General features: G+C 43.2%; 1 protein-coding gene across 3 annotated transcripts; it reads left to right on the forward strand.

Moving 5' to 3' along the window:
- Positions 1–357: 357 nt before the first annotated feature.
- dnm3a (dynamin 3a) lies at positions 358–21117 on the forward strand. 3 transcript variants are annotated; one of them, XM_069699142.1, is made up of 21 exons: positions 358–925; positions 3284–3357; positions 3787–3936; positions 4138–4341; positions 4541–4639; positions 5499–5659; positions 5741–5874; positions 5972–6107; positions 6350–6417; positions 6496–6634; positions 6721–6807; positions 6919–6989; positions 7075–7135; positions 8089–8115; positions 8833–8946; positions 14241–14350; positions 17469–17580; positions 18205–18366; positions 18789–19012; positions 19110–19268; positions 20724–21117. In XM_069699142.1, exons 1-21 carry the CDS (start codon positions 765–767, stop codon positions 20755–20757), a joined length of 2487 nt encoding a protein of 828 aa, XP_069555243.1. In that variant the 5' UTR covers positions 358–764; the 3' UTR covers positions 20758–21117. The 3 variants fall into 3 exon arrangements, with proteins under 3 accessions (XP_069555243.1, XP_069555244.1, XP_069555245.1); XM_069699143.1 differs by having other exon boundaries at positions 17469–17574; XM_069699144.1 differs by lacking the exon at positions 8089–8115.
- The last annotated feature ends 907 nt before the right edge of the window (positions 21118–22024 follow it).

Genomic DNA, 22024 nt, shown 5'->3' on the forward strand with positions numbered 1-22024 from the left:
AGTGGGCTGCACTCAGGCTGCACCATGCTCACTCCCTCACTGGCAAAGAATGCAGCAGCATTATTTACAGTAGTTGAATTGCACACTCTGGTTCTAGTTGCACTGTTCCCTGGGTTGCAGCGGAGCCCTACCCTCACTGGATATGTGGGATTTTAAATAGCTGCTTGTCCAGAGGAGTGAACTCTCGCTCCGTGTCTGATAAGTCAGGGTACTCTCGTAATTGGCACTGAAGTTTGTCTACTGTATATGGGGGGAGAGGGGGGGGAGAGGGGGGGTGGAGGGGTTTGCCGAGTTGCGCCTGCTCATTACCGCGCATGCGCAGAAAAGTTTCGTCCGTTAGCTGTCAAAGCAGAACGTTTTCCTCCCGACCACGGACCGAAGTGAGCGCTGCGACCAGCGGCCAGCTCCTTCAATGTTTCCAGAGTTGTAGGGAGACGACACACTCCGAGCTTCGGGAGTTTTGAAACGACAACAATGTCTTCAGCGAGTCGTTTTCGGAGAATTGAGTACAAACGTGGAGACTATCGTGGTTTCCCAGACGCAGTTAGCAGTAACGCACTAACGGCTGCTGATGTTTCGGACCTTTAAAAATTGGCACCGACCTTCGACAAGAGGATTTATCGTAGGTATTTTACATTTCGGCAGTAATTAGGGGTCTAATCTCAAGTAACAATTAAGTATGGTCGTCACTCTTTCGACCGGAGTTGACTAGAAGGGAGAAAACAGGATTCAAAGTGGCCGGACAGGGAGCAGCTCCTGTTGCGATGGGCAACCGCGGGATGGAGGATCTGATCCCGCTGATCAATCGCCTCCATGACGGCCTGAGCAACGTGGGTCAGAGCTGCAGCCTCCACCTGCCGCAGATCGCCGTGGTGGGCGGCCAGAGCGCAGGCAAGAGCTCCGTGCTGGAAAACTTCGTGGGCAGGTAGGCTCCATCCAGTCCTCAGCTTCATGTACCGATACAAGCACTTTGAACTGTGGACACGTTTTTCCACACTTATAAAACAGGGACCAGGTATTTTAGGGGGCCCTTTGCATTGCTAATGAAGTATGAAGAACAACTTGTGACTGTTTCACCACCATCCTTACCTAAATCCATGAATTTAACTTTACATTTATGACTGATGATTTAATGGCTGCTGAACAGTGAGAGTTTGTATTCATGAAAAACCAACATTTATAACTGCATGTCTACCAAATAGAGAGAGTAAACTCTTTTGATCTGATTTATAACTGATCTATAAAGCATTAGTAAATGTCCTATTTACCATTTAAGACATTAGTTACCACTTATAAACCTTTTCTTTCCGATAACACCTTCAAGGTACGCAGACTATGTAATAAAGTCTAAAAGCTATATATAATTTATATAATGTCTTTAGTTACAGCTTGGAGGATATAGCAGTTCAAGTTCAATTCCTTTAATTAAATAAGAGTACTAAGATTTGAAAATACTCGACAAGTAAAAGCCTTGAATTCAAAACCTTACTTCATTAAGAGCATGTAAGTATGATCAGCAAAATTTACTTAAAGTATCAAAAGTGAAAGTACACAATGCACAAAGTGCTTCCTGCCAGTGTTGTAATGTTATGTACTATGTTTTTTGAGCGACATTACTGCTGTACAGTTCCACTGTACAGTGACAGTTTCCAGCTAATCCAGGTGGCTTTTTAAATACTTTGTTTATTTAGAAAGTAGGAAAATTCATAAAAGAGCACTTTATCTTTTAGTTTATGAGAAAGAATTTAATTTTAAAAAATAACTAAATTTGGAGATGCACTGTTTTCACTGGACAGTAAAAGAACAACATTTTTTTTTATTTTGGAAAGTAACTAAAGCTTTTAGACAAATGTAGTGGAGTAAAAAGTACAATATTTTCCTCTGAGATGTAGTGGAGTAGCAGTGGAGAGTATCAGAAAATACAAATACCTTAATGTTTACTTATGGTACTCAAGTAAATGTACTTAGTTACATTCTACCACTCACAACTTATAAACCTTTTCTCTCTGATGAGTGAGCCTTATCTCGTTATTGACTTGAATGACTGTCAGAATTTTTTTTTTTTACCAGAAATCCATTATGTAATAAATTCTCATGATCTCTCATTACTGAAAAATAGGATTCATAATGTCTATAGTTTAACCAGTAAGATTCTGGATTTGTAATAAACTGTAAAGTGTCAAAAGTAAAAACCATTCAGGCTATTTGGGAACTGGCACATGCTTAACTTCACTGAAGTGAAATAAGAACTTAAGGCCACTCTCTGTCTACATACTTTTTGTATCAGGGCCTGCTCTAGTATACTGGCTATATTTTGCCAGTCTCAAGTGGTGGATGCCGGACGTGGCTGTTTCTGAATGACAGTAGTCAGTACAGCAGCTTATCTCACAGACTGCCAACGTAGGTGTTTGTGATGGGGTGGACGTTAACATGGCTCCTAAAACGGAATTTTAGTGATCTTACAAGTCATTTATTTCACCAAAAGTGAGCTTTGAACAGAGCTTTGTTGTGTTACATCATTTTCTGACCTTTTAACAGATTTCACGGCTCCTAAAAATAACATAGCTCACTTATGAATAACGGAGTTGTTTTGGCTCAAGTTTTAATGCAACTGAGACAGTTTGTTGTGTGATAAGGAGAATAAGTACTTCCATCCTGTCAGAAAGGAATGCTGGGAAGTAAGTCAGGAGCTTCCTGCAGCCGTAGATGAGACAGTGGAGCTCTGTTAAGCCAAGGAGACCTATGCATTGTCCAGAGGCACTGACAGTTAAGGCCTGCTTTCCTGATCCTGAGGGTGTGGATATTTTATCACGCACCTCAGTTCTTTGTCTCAGCCATGACACCCTATTTTTGGAGGACTGTACCAGCTGTTTAATGCAGGACAGGATGTAATAAAATAAACTTCCTGAATCTGATTTTAAAAGGAGGGAGGACGGATATTTTTCACCGTGTGCATTCTGTTTCTTTAAACATTTAGCTTGAGGTCTTTATATATCTAATAGAGCTGATCATATGATTAAACAAATTCTTGGCCTTCCCGATCAGGTTGCTGATATTTTAGATAGTAAAACTACGTTGTTACACCGTCTAGTTCAGTAAAACTGAACTAAAAAAATCATATATATCCAAATGTTAGTGCTTTTTTTCGGCAAGTCTATCAGCACATAGCATACTTACTGTTTAATATATTTCTCAGACTGAGATTCAAGTCAGAAGTGTCAGTTTACCTTTGTGTTTATATGTGTGTATGCTCTCGTTCAATTCAGCCTTTCTCTTGTAACAGAGACCTCCTTCCACGGGGTTCAGGAATTGTAACTCGCAGACCTTTAATCCTCCAGCTGCTGAGTGCTGACACAGGTAAGAAAGAAGCTCACACACTTCATGTGGCAGAGTGTGTACTTAAAGCTGCCACCAGAGGGCAGGATTATATTTTACAATTGTGGCGCAAGCCTCATTTAATGTTCACATCTGTGTCCTCTATTTTCTGACTGGTCTTGCTTTGGCTGAAAAGAAGCAATGTCTGAGGGTGTATAGCATTTGCATTATCTCAAAAAATAACCTCGAATGAGTTTTAGAAACTTGCAAAAAGGGAATAATTGCAAACAAATTTGAATGAATTAAGTTGTAGCAGTCACTGTATTTTTCTGTGACCTGATAGCCTCTCACAAAGAGCAGCGCAAGTTTTGGTGCACTCAGACAAACTTGATATTCCAAAGATACGTACAGCAAGCTTCTAAACACATTAAGAATCTATCACAGTATGATTTTTCTTGTGTGTGTCTACAGAGTACGGTGAATTTTTCCATTGTAAAGGAAAGAAGTTCACAGATTTTGATGAGATTCGCAAGGAAATCGAATCAGAGACGTGCAGACTTACAGGACCTAATAAAGCCATCTCCCCTGTTCCCATCAACCTACGGATTCACTCACCAAACGGTAACGCAGTGTGTATTTGGGGTATTTAACATGACATATCCATTCACAAACAGTCTATTTCTCTGACATAGCAATGACCTATGTGTGTTCTGCGTGTGTGTGTGTGTGTGTGTGTGTGTGTGTGTGTGTGTGTGTGTGTGTGTGTGTGTGTGTGTGTGTGTGTGTGTGTGTGTGTGTGTGTGTGTGTGTTTGTTTTAAAAGTGCTCAACTTGACTCTCGTGGACCTGCCAGGAATCACCAAGGTGCCTGTAGGCGATCAGCCAGCAGACATAGAGTACCAGATAAGAGACATGATCATGCAGTACATCTGTAAGGAAAACTGTCTCATCCTGGCAGTCACACCTGCCAACACTGACCTGGCCAACTCTGATGCACTTAAACTGGCCAAGGATGTTGACCCTCAAGGTAAACCACATCTGTTTTGTGGATAACATGCATAGTCTTATATTTTGTAGCTCTACAAACTGCTGTCTTTATGGGAATTTACTTTTACATTATTACAAACAAAATGTTAATCTAAAATACTGGATGTATTATATATACTTGCACTGGTTTTAAAATCCCATTATTAAGGCAATAAAATAAACTTTTATCTCCCCTTTAGGTCAGCGCACGATTAGTGTAATCACAAAGCTGGACCTGATGGATGAAGGAACAGATGCCAGGGAAATACTCGAGAACAGGTTGCTTCCCCTACGCAGAGGTGTGCTGCTTTTTGTATGTGTAAACAATGTTTCTTTAGCCACCTCACGACAATTCAATTACAATGGAGCCTCTTTGGAGAGGACCAACATAATTATTGTCTTTTATCAGCTGCCAAAAGCTCACTCTGTTTATGTACTTTGTATGACATCATTGTTGTGCCATTGAGCGTGTGTGTCTTTGCATGTGTTCTAAGTGTGTGTGTCTGAGTGAGAAATTATATTATTGATGCTATTGGTGTAACAGTAAGAAGTGTGGAGCCTGACAAAGGGGGCTTATCGCTACTAGCCTGAAAAGGTTTGTGCTTTGTGAATATTTTGTGTGTGTGTGTGTGTGTGTGTGTGTGTGTGTGTGTGTGTGTGTGTGTGTGTGTGTGTGTGTGTGTGTGTGTGTGTGTGTGTGTGTGTGTGTGTGTGTGTGTGTAAGAGAGGAAGAAAAAGAGTACAGGAAAAAGTCAAAGCTGGAAGCTCCCGAGGCAGCGTACAGTCTGAGTAAAGCAGCACCAGGTGCTCCTTCATGCTTTTCCTACAGTGAAAATGCATTAGCCATGGAAGCCCACTGAAATAACTGCCCTGGTAGCAGCGTAGAACCGACGTATTAGACATGAAGACGGCTGCTTTTACTGAATAGGGGATTTGGCCTGCTTTTTACAACATGCTCTGCTGTTGCACAAACACGCACATTTCCTGCTTGTATGCTACAGTCATAATGGAACAAATGATGGTCTGGGAAGAGTTCCCAAGGACACGTCAGAAAATGCAAGTTGAATCTGTCTCACATCAGAGGCCTTGATTGCCGGACTTTGTCTTCCTTCCGGTGATCACATGTTCCTCGTTTCCCTTTCATCTCTTCCTCCCCAGGTTACATCGGGGTGGTGAACCGCAATCAGAAGGATATTGATGGAAAAAAAGACATTCAGGCAGCTCTGCAGGCGGAGAAGAAGTTCTTCCTGTCCCATCCGGCATACAAACATATGGCTGAACGCATGGGCACCCTGTATTTACAAAGAATACTTAATCAGGTTAAAAATGCAAGCATGCACACAGAGATGTAAATACGTGTTACATGTGTATGTATTGTAATTGACAATATTTGTTTGCAGCAACTGACAAACCACATCCAGGACACACTGCCAGCCTTCAGGAGCCATCTGCACAGCCAGCTTCTGGCGTTGGACAAAGAGTACAGGCAGTACAGTTCTGATGACACGGCGAGCAGGACCAAGACTCTGCTACAGTCAGTCAGTCATTCTGTGTCTGTGTCCATATATTGTCCTTTAAATTATTTATGTGTGCATGATTTTCCCTGGTCTGTGTGTGTTTGTGTCCTCCAGGTTAGTGCAGCGCTTGGCTGTTGACTTTGAGAAGCTGATTGAGGGTTCAGGTGACAAAGTAGACACCGTTAATCTGTCAGGAGGTGCGAGGATCAACCGAATCTTCCACGAGCGTTTCCCCTTTGAACTGGTCAAGGTGTGTGTGTGTGTGTGTGTGTGTGTGTGTGTGTGTGTGTGTGTGTGTGTGTGTGTGTGTGTGTGTGTGTGTGTGTGTGTGTGTGTGTGTGTGTGTGTGTGTCTATGATCTTTGTTTGTCTTTGTGCATTTATAGTGCTTTTCACACAGTAGTACCATGAATAGTGTACGTCCATCTGTAGCTGTAATGCTCCTCAGCCACGTCCTCAACTCTGACTTGTGATGTACTGTGCATGTCCACAGATTGAGTCTGATGAGAGGAAGCTGCGGCAGGAGATCAACTATGCCATCAGAAACATCCACGGTGTCAGGTGCAGTATCGTGTTCTGAACATACTGTAAATGTCCTTTACAGTTTTCTGTTCTTACGTTTCATTTTTTCCCCCACAGGACAGGCATGTTCACTCCTGACCTGGCCTTTGAAGCCATGGTGAAGAGAGCGATAACAAGGCTTAAAGGGCCGTGTATTAAATGTATTGAGATGGTCGGTCAAGAACTGCTCACCACTGTGTACCAGTGTATCAACAAGGTATAAATGTGCTTGTGTAATATGCTACACATTTCATGGTGTTTATACTGTCTCATATCTGATTGCTGTTGTTTATTTCTCTACAGCTCAGTTCTTTTCCACAACTAAGAGATGAGACTGAGAGAATTGTAACCAATGAGATTCGAGAGCAAGAGACTAAATGCAGAGAGCAGGTCATTTACATACTTTTGCATATTGTATTCAAAAGTTTATGTTCGTTAACTGCACCACTAAGATATGTAACCGTTCTGTTTCTCCAGTTAATGTAAGTCTGCTCTGTTCAGGTCCTGTTGCTTATTGACATACAGCTTTCCTACATAAATACCAACCACGAAGACTTCATTGGATTCAACAAGTGAGTAACCTCAGCAATTTTAAACTATGAAATTCACTGTAACATGCCGACTGAGAAAATAACATGTGCTCTTCCTCCCTCTCAGTTCCCAGCAGGTGCACAGTCAAAGCAATAACAAGACTGTTGCAGGGATGACCGGAAGCCAGGTGAGACTTTCAATAGCACTGCATTCATTAAAAATTAACATGAGAGTTGCTCTTTTAAAATGCCCTTTTACTGTATCGTAACCATGTACATTTGAGGCAGTCTGATGGCAGATGGTCAGTCTGTGTGCTGATCATTTTGCACAGCCCGTTGGTCCATCACTGTCAGTGCTCTTGGCAACTATTGAAGTGTCCATTGCACAAAACAGTCATAATCCGCAACTTCCAATGAAGTAACTTATGGATATCTCAGAATCTCATACCATAAACACCCTTAGTTAAGCACCAATACCCTCAGGCCAAAATCTGAGACTGGCTATTACTTTAAATCTTCTTTTTATTCAGAATTGTGTATGTGTTAAAAACAAACACATGTGCAACATTGTGCAGAACTATGTCTAAATGCTCCAAGCAACATTTACTGCATTGCAGAATTTTAGTGTGCAAGGGTATGAACCAAACTTTTTCCCTCCAGTTACATCACTGTCCCATGTGTTATGTGTTATGAATCACCATTAATTATCAGCATTAATCAGCAATTGTAGTTGCAGATAAGTCAGAGTAGGATTTAGGGTCCAATAATGCAACCAAAGTTGATCTTGGCTTTTAATAGGAATCAAGTCAAACAAAAATGAGGCATTTTTGTCTCAATCTGTTATGATTAATGTGCCACATAAAATGTATGTGACACATTTGAAACCACAGATCATTAAAAGCACAGTTCCAGTATAATTGCATTGAGTCAGGAACCTTGATGTATGATGATGATGGTGTTCGTTGAACAGCGGTGCATTGTAACCACAGCTTGAAAAATTTAAAAGAACATTAGTTATTTACACCGTCGCTCATGCTGCTTTCATAATAACGATTAAATGATCAATATCAGTGTCATTCCCCCTCAAATGATGAAGAAAACAACAACTTCATCAAGGACTTCATGTCTTGTTTTTCTCCAGGGTGTGGCTCCTCGTTCAAGTCGAATAGTAGGAGACCAATCTCTTTCAGCCTTCTCACTCACTACTGCCTCTGCTGGAAATTATGTGTGCAGGAGTCAAGCTTCAGGGTCTTGGGCTGGCATGCTACTGCACATGCAATATTTAGCTTTTGCTAGCTTTATTTATCTTTTTTTTTTCCTTAATTTCCAACTGATTCACTGCAAATGTCACAAATTATTTTAACTTTTCCATTTTTACAGTATTCTCTCTGTCTTAACCTTAAAATCCTTAACTTTCACAGTTCCATAAACATGTGCAGATGTAAAAATGTACCTCATTTCCAGGATGAATATGTCATATCTTGGTCTTATTTCCTGTAACCCAATGCACGTCTTTCCTCTACAGTGCCCTTTGTCTACCAGCCTTGCCCAATCTCTTCCATCCTGTTTTGATTGGCTGCTCTTATTTCTATGCTTACTGCGTTGTCTTTACCTGTATATGTAGTGTTCTCTTTGATTACTTATGACCATCGAAACATTTTCATGATGGAACCAGGCTGCATATCTACGTCATATATGTCACAAACAAATATTTTTTCCTCTAGTGTCAATTGGTCCGGACTTTAACTCTTATTTTCATCAGCAAAATCGACTCTCTCTGTATGGCCTGTATCGCATGCCTTCATATAAACCTGTCTGCTCAAGACTTTTGTGCTGGTCCTGCCAGTGTTGCCATCTCAACTCTTCACCCTTGGCTGTTCTGCAGATCATACAGAAGGGCTGGCTGACCATCAGCAACATCGGCATCATGAAAGGTGGAGCCAGGGAATACTGGTTCATCCTGTCTGCAGAGAGCCTGTCCTGGTTCAAGGATGATGAGGTGAGGCCTTCCAATTCACTTCATTAACCTTTTACTCCTCCTTTCTCTACTTCTCTCTGTCTGTCTCACCCTCTTTCTCTTTCTAGTTCTTATTATTCTTAATTACCAAGACAGTGTGATAATGAAACCAAAACACGGCAGTACACTTGAGTCATCACAGGTTTATTAGAACATGTCGCAGCTTGAAATGGCATAACTGGTGAGTTCAGAGAATTAAGTCGAAGGGGAAATTGTTCATTTGTTATTGTTAACACAGTTAACACATGAAGGCCCCGCGGTTTTATTGAAGTTGGTGGCAGAGAGGTCCTCCTGGCCCTCCGTTCTGATGTCAGTGGGGTTGCCATCTGTCTGCCTGTCTGTGCCTGCTGTACAGGAGCAGAAGGTCTGCACAGCAAGTGTAGACAGGCAGACACACCACAACAGTCTCATCCTGTCACAGCTGATGTCATGGGAAGAGGGAAGGGTGGGAGAACAGAGGAGGGGAACAACGTTGTAGCATTTGTATACGGATACAAACAAGCATCTGTAAACATTCACATCTGGACGAAAACGGTGTAAATGGGTAGTTAACATTTGTGATGATGAAACTGAGTTTTATTGTTTGACAGACGGAGAATTAAGAATTAAGTGGTTGGTAGAAACAATGTGCAGAAAGATTTTACACATAAGTTATTGTTCTCAGTAACCACACTGAAATAGATTGTGGTTGAAGCTAAACATGGAAGTTTTGAAACATCATTATATGCAACAAAAGGGGCATCTTTACCCCATTTTCTCTGTCCAGCTCACTGTTGCTTTTCTCTCCTGCCACCTGGACCTGCAACTGAACCCCACCATTTCCCCCATTCATTCCTCTGACACCCCCCCTCTCCCTATTGGTCCTGCTCTCCCCTCACTCTTCCCCCTTGCTCCCCCTTTCCTTCCTCTTCTGGGAGTTGAGGCATTTGGAGTGGCTCACTCTGACACAGCTGGAGCTGCCCCAAGCCAAACTTAGGCACGAGCATGCGCTCTCTCACACACACACACACACACACACACACACACACACACACACACACACACACACACACACACACACACACACACACACACACACACACACACACACACACACACACACACACACACACACACACACACACACACAAGCACACACAGTTGACGGAGTTGTGTATATACAGTACACATGCAGAGTCTGATGTAAACAAAGTGGCATGCAAACAGCAGAGGAAAATATACAGTCACTCAGACACACATATGGTCACTTTTCAGATAAACACTGGATGGCTTGAACACTGTGTTCCAGACACAGCCCCAGGCATGCATATTGTGTACACACACACACACACACACACACACACACACACACACACACACACACACACACACACACACACACACACACACACACACACACACGCACACATGCATGCACGCACGCACGCGCACACACACACACACACACACACACACACAGAGTGCTATAGGTTTCCTCTTGCTGTCATCGCCTTACTAAGCATTTACAAATCAACACACTCATACACACAGACTTAGCACATCTGCAAGAAATAATACAAAGGCAGGCAAGCAAATATCTGCTGATCAGATCAGAGCAACAATCTTTGGCTATCTGCAAATCGCGAGAGGACACGTATGCTTCACAGTAAGGATTAAAGAAGCAAAAAGGAAAGTCCAAATTTGAATTACAATAATTTAGCTTCTTTTTGACTAATTGTTTAATCTATGCTCTTCCTCACTTTGTTGGCAGGTTCATCAGCTGTTTATGTGTTTAGGAGGCCTGAGTACATCATCAGTCATCCATGTTATCACAGGAGATCACATCTACTGCTTTTTCACATGCATCTCTGTGTCCACGCGCGCGCGCACGCACACACACACACACACACACACACACACACACACACACACACACACACACACACACACACACACACACACACACACACACACACACACACACACACACACACACACACAATGAAGCCAAACTTCTGCTTCTTCTCTCATAACTTCCCGCCCACACTACCTCCACAGACATTTATTTTTTTCTTTGACTGCTGCCCCCCTTTTATTTCCTCTTTCTCTCACCTCAGTTGCCTTTTACTCCTCCTTTCTCTACTTCTCTCTGTCTGTCTCACCCTCTTTCTCTTTCTTTCTCCCCCCTTTCTGTGGTTGGCAGTCTCCCTGGGACTGTGCACATTCCTGGCTGGAAAATCTGAAGCTTTGTCCAAACACCAGCTTCCAAGATCTGCCCAGAGAAATCCCACATGGCTGTTTCTACACTGCAGACCTCCCCCGTTTGACCCCCCCAATCCCCTCCACCCCCTACCCCCCCTTGACTCCTCCACAGTCTCTCTCACAAACGCCCCTCTTCCCAAAAACCTCCCCTCCCAACCTCCTCTCTCCATCTCTGTCCAGTACTTCCACACACAAAAATTTTGGGCCTCTGAGCGATGTTTCTTCTTCCTATGTACTACGATATTTGTACCCTGTACTGACTTCACACAGTGTGGCATAATAGTTCAGAGTTTAAACTCCACAGCACACTGAACAGACATACATTCCTTCACCCTGCCACTGCCAGGGCTCCACCAGGCAGCCTGAAGAAAAACAGACAGCTAATGCCTACACACTTAATCTACATGCACTCCTGTGTGTGTGTGTGTGTGTGTGTGTGTGTGTGTGTGTGTGTGTGTGTGTGTGTGTGTGTGTGTGTGTGTGTGTGTGTGTGTGTGTGTGTGTGTGTGTGTGTGTGTGTGTGTGTGTGTGTGTGTGTGTGAGGCCTGTTCCATATCTCAAATCCATTAGTTTCTGGGAAAAGGGAGACACAGCTTCAGACAGAGCAGCTCTGATGTATGAGGCTTCTTGACCACCCTGACACCCCTCACACACATCACACATATGCACACACATGCACACACATGCATATACAAAGCAGTGCTGCCATGTCTGTGAACACAGGAGTTGTCATACTGCCACACAGATGCGCATGCACAAAAATAACTAAAATGTAAGGCACTCTGTGAAAAGAAAAAGAAGTTAATTTAGAGCTCTGCATTGAATGTGTGTAAAATACGCTCAGCTGATTTGTAGCTTTCTTCATTTTAGCCTTAAAAATTTGAACAGAAAGTCAAAACTTCTCTTGCTTGGAGGTAAACATCTCTACCGTAAACATATTTTAACCGCTATTACCCAACACTTAATTGAAGCTGAGAAATGCTACAAAATGAGATGCTGCTTGACTTGCTTGAAGAAATAAAAGCTGCTGGTAGTGGATGCACATTTAAAGATATTTGACATCTGCAAGCAAGAAACACAAGACAATATTTGACCCTATATTTGTCTCAGCATAGAGTACATGCAGGTTTTTGTAGGTGTGTGCGTGTGTGTGTGTGTGTGTGTGTGATATTAGTGTAGGCTGCTGAGGCACTTCCTTGCACAGTCTAACCAATGTGCAGACTACTGTACACCAGTAAGATCCTGAACAGGTAGTCTGAACACTGGGATGACGGAGCAGGACCCTTTTCTCTTCTCTTCGGCCTCGTGCTGTCCATCTCTGCTCGTTTGCTAGCAGTCCTGAGGCGGAGAGAGGAGTTGGCAAAAGGCTTCCTCTGTTATTCTCTTCTTTCTTATCCGGTCTCAATGCTGAGTCGCAGGGTACACACACACACACACACACACACACACACACACACACACACACACACACACACACACACACACACACACACACACACACACACACACACATACATATCAGACATCCACTCCTATGGGTGTCCTTCCTTCAGAGATGGTAGTGTATGTTGAGTCGCTGGTCCGCAGGGCTGTGTCCAGGCGTAGTATCCAGTCTTGACGTGGCACATTCACTCATTCAGCAAGGGATCTGCCTGTTCACTCAGGGAAGGCATAAGGAAATAAGGGGAGTGAGAGAAGGAGAGAGAGTTGGGGAGGAACTTAGCAGCCATATATGGGTTGATGGGACCCATGGGGAATCAACTTTTGGAGTGGTCTGCAGTTTCTCCCCACTTCTTCTGCACACTCTCTCCTGCTCTCCATGTTCCTCAAAGTTTCCTTGTCTGCTTTTATGAAATTCGCCTCCCTGTGTCCACCTCTATCCCTCCTCTTCCTCTTTTTCTCATCTCTACTTTCTATTTCTACCCCATCAGAGCACCCTATACTCGCTCCAGTCTCCTCCCCCTCTGTCTAAAGCGATCCCAGATGTTGCTCTATGAGCGCCAATCGCATTCTGTCATTTTTATTTTTTTTCGGCCTCTGTTACAGGAAGTGGGCCCCTTTGGAAAAAAGAAAAGGGGAGCAAAGGAAGAGAGTCGTAGGGTTCAGGGGAGCACTGAGAGAGGGAAGACCAAAATGTCCAACCAACATAGTCACATCTCATACCACATGTGGGCACATGCTCAGGCGGGCAGGTCAGCATCTAAACACAGACAGCATCCTTTTTTCGAGGCACCTTTTTATGCAGCAATGCTTTTGCTCTCTTTTCTTTGGAGGTGACCTTTCGCCTTCATCTTTACCCTTCTCATTACCCCATCCATGGCTGTTCCTATAACCAGGCTTTCTGGAAGGCCCCTTCTCAAAGGTTAGACAGAGGGAGCAGGCTGGGGAAGAGAAATGAGGGGGAAGGGCTTCACTTTAGGAGAAATGTTGTGTTAGAGCCCGAGTCTGAGTAATGACTTTCACATGTGGGCCCGGCCTCTCTCCCTCTTTTTTTTTTTTTTTCACTCCTTCTCTCATTCCCTCCCTCCCTCCCTCCCTCCCTCCCGCCTTGCTTCACTTCTCTGTACCCTGCCTCCATACTGTCTGGTTCTCCTCACACCAGTATAGCTTCACTCCTCCAACTGTTCTCTGTCATTCATAAGTCCCAATGGTGATGACAGACCATAGACTTATGGCATCTCTTTCCCCCCTTTCTCTCCCTCTTTCGCTAGTTAGGGGTTTGTTAATGCGAGTCCCTCTGACAGTCAGACACATCTTCTTATATGAACTTGGATGCTCTGCTAGCACATTGTCCCACATCTCGTGTTCACCTTAAATTCGGACACTCTTTTTTTTTTTTTTTTTTTTTTTTTTTTTGGTGCAAGATAAAGAATATTTTCTCAGACACAACTATTTAAACTAAAGTCCCCAAGTGAACCGGCCTCAGTCTCTGGTGTTTTTTTTTTTTTTTTTTTATGCTATCAGCACCTGTGATGTCATATTTACTCTGCATACCTCTGTCAAATTTTTCTCTTCCTATATTCTATCTTTTCCAGGAGAAAGAGAAGAAGTACATGCTTCCTCTGGACAACTTAAAGCTCAGAGATGTGGAAAAAGGCTTCATGTCCAGCAAATTTGTTTTTGCTATCTTCAACACAGAGTTAAGGTTTGTGCATGCGTGCATGTGTGTGTGTGTGTGTGTGTGTGTGTGTGTGTGTGTGTGTGTGTGTGTGTGTGTGTGTGTGTGTGCGTGCGTGCGTGTGTGTGCGCACATGTGTGTGTGTCTGGGGGCTTGTGTTTTGTTTTTTCATTTAGTATGTGCCTGTTTGGTGAGTGAGTGTGTGAGTCAGAAAAGGGAGTTTTCCTCTTGTCACCTGCTTGTTGAGGTTTAGGTGATATTTTAAAAGGGTGGATGTGTCGGAGGAGGAAAGGGAGGAGATATCAGAGTGGTGTTTTGCCCTTCCTCTGACCTCCTCTGTTCAACTTTGCCCCAGGAACTGAAAGGATATCCAGCGGGTACTAGAGCGTTTTTTTTTTATGCCGTGGAGCATACGCCAGGCTGTTGAGGGAAGGGTTTGGTTTGAGTTTTCTGGGTTTATGTGTGTGAAACAGATTGAGAAGGACAGAGATCATAGGAGAAAACAGAGACAGAGTGTGTGTTTAGGAGCTGGAGCCGACCCAAAGCCTGGCTGATTGAACCAGAGCATGTGGGCTTTGTTTATAATTCTGTGTTGTGCTGCATTCGGACACACAAACTGGATTTGTGCGTGTGCGCACATGTGCGCGCGCGCGTGTGTGTGTGTGTGTGTGTGTGTGTGTGTGTGTGTGTGTGTGTGTGTGTGTGTGTGTGTGTGTGGGGGGGTTGTGTTCCGTGCATATGTGTGTGTGCGTGCCTTTGCGCATATAGACCACAGCATACCGATGGCAGGCTCATTAAGCAGCTAATCAAAGCCAGAGAGCTTGGATCAGAGATGAGGCTGCTCTTGTTTGGAAAGAATTGCTCGACTCACCACAAAAAGGAGGGAGAGAGAAGAATTGGAAGGGTTGAGAGGAGAAAGAGAGCGGGAGAGAGAGTATCAGAGCCATCGGCCAGGAATGTGTCAAAGTCTGTCCTGTGGCGCCCCCCACCCCCCCCACCTCCTGCACCCTCACTCTCTATGTTTCTCTTTCTGTATTTGTGTGTGTGTGTGTGTGTGTGTGTGTGTGTGTGGGTGTGTGTGTGTGTGTCTCTCGGAGGGGGGGGGGGGCAGGGCAGACATTGCAGTGGCTTTGTCCCTGTCTGACAGTAATCAAAAACCTCAGGAAACTCTTCAAATCTAAAGCAGTCAGGGCTCTGCAGAAATTCCTCAAGACGAGTGAAAAAACTCACACCGGCCATGAGCTGAGGAGAGGCTAGCAGAAGGAAAGGGACGAGAAAAATAAATATTGATGTAAGTGATAAATCAGCTTAGAGAACCATTTTAGTGTGTGCACACTGGTGTTACATGCATGTCAGTGTCCTGATCTTGGTGTAATAGCACTCCAGTATTGTCATGGTTGGCCTGGCTCCACGTTTGTTAGCCACCACGCCCTGACTTATTAGCCTCACGCTGCCTTGCCCAGTCACAAACACACAAACTGGAAGCCCATTTCTTGATCTTTCTATATCGCTCTCCGTTTGCCGCAGTCTACCCGCTTTCCGTCTCCGTTTCTGTTCCTCTCACACACACAAAGGTTTCACATATTTGAGGTTAATTGCTGTGTGTTCTGAATGTGAAAAGGGAACAACAAAAGGAGGAAAGAAACAACGGAGTGATTAAAACAAAATGTTTAACAGATGGGCCACAACGTGCTCCAGATCCTTTGCTTGTTTCTTACTTTGCTCCACAGCCAAAGCACAGTGATGGTGAGATGGTGTGAAGAGCTTGGCAATCAATAGCAGTGAGAAAGATCATGATGGAGAGAAGGAAATAAGATGCAGTGATGGAGGTCATCTTAAGCACTGCATTTGGGGAGAAATATAGTTTTATTTTGTCCATGCATCTGTGTCCTTGTTGGTATGCAGGGGTTTCCCTACCATTACAAGGCTTAGGAGCAGCACCCAAGCCATCCTGGACACCACCTAATCCGAGTCTTTGTAGAGAGCATCAAATTCTGTTCTGCAGTGCACTTCATTACCGAGTTTTGGGTGCAGTTTGTTGATTATCTGCTTTAGCTTTTTCAAATTTCTGGAAACTTTTACACAAATATGGTAATAATAATGATTAATAACAAAAATGAAAAATTGGCATATTTTTAATTCGAAAATTTTAAATGTTCTTAGGGGAAAAAAATAAAAAAAAAATAAACTATCCAGCACATGCGCTTCCCCAAATTTAGGGAAAACATGAAATATGTATATATGTAGATCTGCCTGGTTACAAGTGCTTGTGTTTCTTTCTGTTCTTAACACTGGTCAGTGAGTTGTTCTCTCTTTACATTCTCTTTGATTGTATTTTACATGTAATATTGGGGAGTCTGGCCCAAGGTCCATCAAAAACTTGTGCTTATTCTGTAGTTGTCATCATGGGGCTGGCCCATAAACCCTAATGGCCTCTGTTACCCCTGTATCTAGTCATTTATACGCAAGACAGGGGAATGAGACACAGGTCAGCTAGTGGACCACTTAAACACGCCCTCATACAATACATTAGACTCGGCTGTGACAGTTGTACTGTGATATCGTAATAGTTTTGTCATTGTCATTTTGACATGTTCTACATTTTTTTTTCTCCAACATTAAAGTTAAGAATAGTCTTATGAAAGCTCAGCTGACACTCTTAAAAAGCAAACACATGAAATGATATTTTCTTGTGTTTTGATGGGTTCATCAGTTACACATCAAGGCATCCCTGTCCCAGTAACATTTGACTTAGGCTCAGAGTGAGTCATGAGGTATGTTGTGTATGAAGAAAGTAAAACAGTGAAATCATCCACGTGGTCCTGGTACGTTTTTGACTCGAGTGCTCTCTTTTAGATACACTACACCCTAACTTATAACTGGAGTCATCTCAAAAGCAACTAAAATCTGGTAATATCTCCTACACAGAACTCACAAGGAAAAAAATATGTATGATTAGTAATACCACCAATCATTATGGTATGAAATGTATGTTTTTATGACAGTAAGGTAAGCAATGGGCCAATCTCCCCACAACCTAGTGTCGTAGTTAAAGTATGGTTCTTTGTCTATTACTCTGTATAATGGAAAGTGCAAGTACTTTATATGTTTTGGAGACCTCTGACCGGAATGTACTGAATTGCAGGAACGTGTATAAGGACTACAAATGCCTGGAGTTGGCCTGTAACTCTCATGAGGAGCTGGACAGCTGGAAGGCTTCTCTGCTGCGAGCCGGCGTCTACCCTGAGAAAGTCGGTGTCAGTACTCTGAACCCTAATGAAACACAACCGTGACCTTCACTGTGGGGAGCTGCACCTGTCTGCACCTTAGCTTTGTTCTAAACGCACTTATTGCCTTTGCTAACCTTGAACCTCTGGCCGTAACCCCGTACCCCTCTCTCTCCGTGTTCCCCCTTCTCTCCCCTTTGCCAAAGCGAAAAAGCAAGTCCCCCACCCCTTCCATCGCGCTCTGTCGTTGGCTCCTTAGCACAGCATTCTTGGTCCATGATGTCACTACAATATGTGTGTATGTGTGTGTGTGTTCTAGTCTGTTTCTAATCAGCAGTTCCTCGTCCCTCACCCGCTCCCCCTTTTCTTTCTTCTGCCCACTCCTCCTTACCTCCCTTTTTTGTGTTCCCTCTGTTCTGCTCTCCCTGTTCTTATCCTATCAAATGTGTGTTTCTTCTTGTCACCAGCATAGAAAAGATGACAAAGATACTGCAGTACACACAAGATGGTGCGTCGCATATGTAGTAGCATGAAATCACCAGCTGCGTTAACTCAGCGGTCCTTACAGCTCATTAAACTGTACATCAGTGGTTTAAAATGTGAGCATTGTCTGCATAGTATTTGTATGTCCCAATCTGTCTGTCTGTCCCTCAGGTGGACGGGCAGGAAAATGGCCCTCCTGACACCTTCACAGACCCTCAGCTGGAGCGTCAAGTGGAGACCATTCGTAACCTGCTTGACTCCTACATGAGCATCATCCATAAGACCATCAGGGACTTAATGCCAAAGACCATCATGCACTTCATGGTCAACAGTGTAAGCTATCCAGACCACACTGATAACTGTTAAGTAATTGTCCTTTTCTTTCTTTCTTTCTTTCTTTCTTTCTTTCTTTCTTTCTTTCTTTCTTTCTTTCTTTCCTTCTTTGTCTTTTAACAGCTAAAAGCTGTCTTACCTTGCAGAAAAAGTTTGTTTGTCAAACCTTTTTAAGTGAATTTGTGCAGCAATAATCTTTCTCATAACTTAGAATCTGTATTTCTTTGTCTGAGATGCACTTATTTACTTTACACTATTTGATCATATTCCAATGACTGTAAAACAAGAGAAACCTCAGGAAAAAGAAAGACTTTCACCAACCCTGAAAGAATTTGGAGTCCTAATTCCAAATCAGAGTAAAATATCACTTTACAAAGTCTGCAGTTGAACTTGTCACAGCAGTTTATATTCCCTTTCTGTAGGTGAAGGAGTTCATTAGCTCGGAGCTCCTGGCCCAGCTCTACGCTCTGGGAGAATGCTCAGCACTGATGGATGAGTCACCAGAGCAGCAGCAGCACCGGGTGGAAGTGCTCTGCAAACACACTGCCCTGAAGGAGGCGCTCGCTGTCATCGGAGAGATCTCCACCTCTACCTGCAGCACCCCTCTGCCTCCACCTGTAAACTCCTCCTGGATACAACTGACCAGGTACAAACGGACACACAGTGATGCATAGGTCCAGTTAAATGCAGAAAAAAAATCTGTGCCTCTGAGGTCTGTCACTTAATGTCTCCTCTCTGCCCAGCTCAAATTCTGCTATAGACTCGGTGACTGGTGTTAAGCCAGTGATTCGTGGACATGCGCCACCTGTTCCTCAGATGCCCCACACTGGACCCCGGGTCTCTCCTGACAGCTTTCAGAAGCTCACCGGTCAACACAGCCGTGTCACAACCAGTGTACCCAGGTGACCACAGAAATTAGACCCTGAAACCTGACCTTTGGATTATGGTGACCTCTAGGTCTTTACCCGGACTTTGTGCATACACACTCACAAACACACAATCAAAACGCTCCTCTACAGAGGCTCAGGAGTAGAGAGAGTTGTAATCTGAGCTGGGTGGGGGTCTGCTGGAAAATGTGTTTCTCATATTCTCCTTCCCATCAGCCTCAGCAGACAGGACTTCTCTCCGTGCAGCTTTCTACTGGAGCCAGAGACAACAGGCTGAGCGCTCTGTCAAGTTTTCATCTTTCTCTCTGTCCTTCATCCCCCTCTTTCCTCCTTTTTTTTTTTTTTTCTCCTAGCGAGCATTTGTTTTATTGCCTTCCTCAGTTTCCCTCATGCAATAACCGTTATTTTCCCTTTTCCCCGTACCTCTTTTTCTTGTCCTTTTTCTTCACTTCTCTTTCACTCGTTCCTCCCCTGCTTTTGGCCTGTCACTCCTTTTTCTCTCTGCCTCATTTCCTCTGTGCTCTCCAATGGTTCTTTAGGTTCTTTCCCGCACACAGTCTCTTTGCTCTCCTGACTCTTTCCATCCAGCGTTATGCCTCTCTGCCTCCCCTATAGATACATGGAACATGAGGCTACTTCTATAAGCCTATGTGGTGTTATTCGTTTTATTCTCATCATTGTAAAGTCTATTAACTCCGGATTCTGGCCATGACTTGTGTAACGAAATGTGTGGCAGTATGGGCAAATAAAAAAACAAAACAATAAATGTGTTAAATACATTAAATACATTGAAATTGCACTGGGATCAGCTGTGAACCCTGAGAGGCACTGCTACAACAATTGTATACGCTCCTTGCTAAATCAGATCTCATGTTCTCATTTCTATCCTGTAGTTATAATCAATCATTTTTCTTCACTCTTCAAATTGTCTCTGTTCTTCTTTCAAAAACTGTCAAACTCATCTACTACTACACATAACCGTGTAATAGTTTTCATATCTTTCATGACAACACTTTAATCCAGGGGTCAGCAATTATTTTATGCCGTGGGTCAGTTTTCTACATGCGGTGGAGACGTATTGCATATGTATTAAATGCTTATATTTAGTTGGATATTTCATTCGTTTGAAAAATTGAAACTAAATTGAAATCAAATTGAATATAAACCTGGAAAGCTTGCATTTAAGCTTCAGATTAGACCTCAGTGCTGCATACTCAGACTTATATATGATAATGATGAGGGATCAGACATCATCTCTTTGATCAGCCTGTTAGGTCTAACATCAAGAAAGCTGCAGTAATAGACAGCATCTTCTGAAAACCATGCAAATGAAATGTTTACATTATTTTCTCCTTGTGTAAGCTTTTATCAGATAGAGATGTTTTCTCGGGATTTACACTGGCATTCTGTTAGTATTGTTATAATACACCTAATCACATAATAATATCTATGATCTCATCTTCTCTTCAGGAGGCAACCCCCAGCAATCCCAAGTGTCAAATAAGTCTTCTCTGCTCAGAACTCCATTACCCATCTTCCCCTGTGGTCCTTCCAGCTGCAAGCTGACTGCTACCCAGAGACACCCACGACCTTGCTGATGTGTTATCCAGCTGAAGCACTGTGCAGGGGCTTCTCTCCGCCTCCTGTGGGACCGGCTGTCTGCAAAATCCACTCCGTCCTGAAGCTGCTTTGTACATAATCTCGTCGGCCGTAAATGCTGGAATGTGCGCAACTGTCTGCTGACTTCTCTCAAGTGCCTGAAATTTGTGTAAATAGAAAACAGCAATTTGAATGATTCTATTTACAGAAAATATACATGCACTGTTTGTACTGTTTGTGAATAAACAGGTGTTTTATTTTTTAACATGTATCCTAATTTCTCATCATTTGAAGGTTTCAGAAAAAACATTTAATGCTTATTGTGTTTTTTCTCTCTGTTCTGAAGTCACAGCATGTTGAGCAAAGATTTGGCTTTTAGTATTTTTTTTTTCCCAAGATAGCAGTAGTGCATATTAGTAGTTTGTCATCTAAAATCTAAATACTTTATAACATTTAAAAAAAGACCCAATGGGCGTTGTAAGGGGTCTCTAGCAACATGTTACAAAATTACAGTTATGCAACTCACTGTTTATCTTCACTACAATTTAGCAGATAATGTTTATGATAATTATGATCAGATGGTTCCTGTTCTTCCAAATACAAGAGTACATTGAAAAAGCATCTCTCAGTGTCCAGAAGTGACGTGTAAGGCGGTTTTCTTGTTTTGTTTAACCTCTAGGGCTCCCTGACACATAAATGAAACACCTAGTGTATGCTTTATTACCGGTGATTACCACAGTGTGTGTGTGTGTGGTCAGGGTGATGGGACCAGACTGTGCCCTGGAGGAAGGTGCTGTGGGAACGACAGCCCCTTCCCCGATAACTACGTGGACCGGCGCTTCCTGGAGGAACTGCGGAGGAACGAGGGCATTGTAGGACAGCAGCTGTCTTGTGGTGGCCATCTTCATCACACTGTGGCTCTACGTGGAGCAAGTACGACTTCAGAAAGACCTCTGGTTCTACAGATAGAGCACGCTGTTCCTTTCACTGGGTGGATGGTTGAGCAACACGTCTGCTTCCCCTGCAGGGTCTGCTGGGTTACGGACTGTGTCAAGCCTCGACGTCTCATGTTGAATCATGCAGCGAGCCCTATTATTATTATTATTATGATTATGATGGTTATTTCCCAGGTGTAAATAAAATATGACAGCACGCACCGGGGATAAAACATT

Source organism: Brachyistius frenatus, unplaced genomic scaffold (assembly GCF_029030835.1).
Source record: "Brachyistius frenatus isolate BFR_SWC_R1_liver_20210118 unplaced genomic scaffold, ASM2903083v1 Contig_29, whole genome shotgun sequence".
NCBI classification, from domain to species: domain Eukaryota; kingdom Metazoa; phylum Chordata; class Actinopteri; family Embiotocidae; genus Brachyistius; species Brachyistius frenatus.

Excerpts from the sequence above, each read along its gene's own strand:
- dnm3a (XM_069699142.1), top strand. The coding sequence starts at position 765 with ATGGGCAACCGCGGGATGGAGGATCTGATCCCGCTGATCAATCGCCTC. Across the intron at positions 5,660-5,740 it reads TACAAAGAATACTTAATCAG|CAACTGACAAACCACATCCA; the intron begins GTTAAAAATGCA and ends ATTTGTTTGCAG. Across the intron at positions 18,367-18,788 it reads TGCACTTCATGGTCAACAGT|GTGAAGGAGTTCATTAGCTC; the intron begins GTAAGCTATCCA and ends CCCTTTCTGTAG.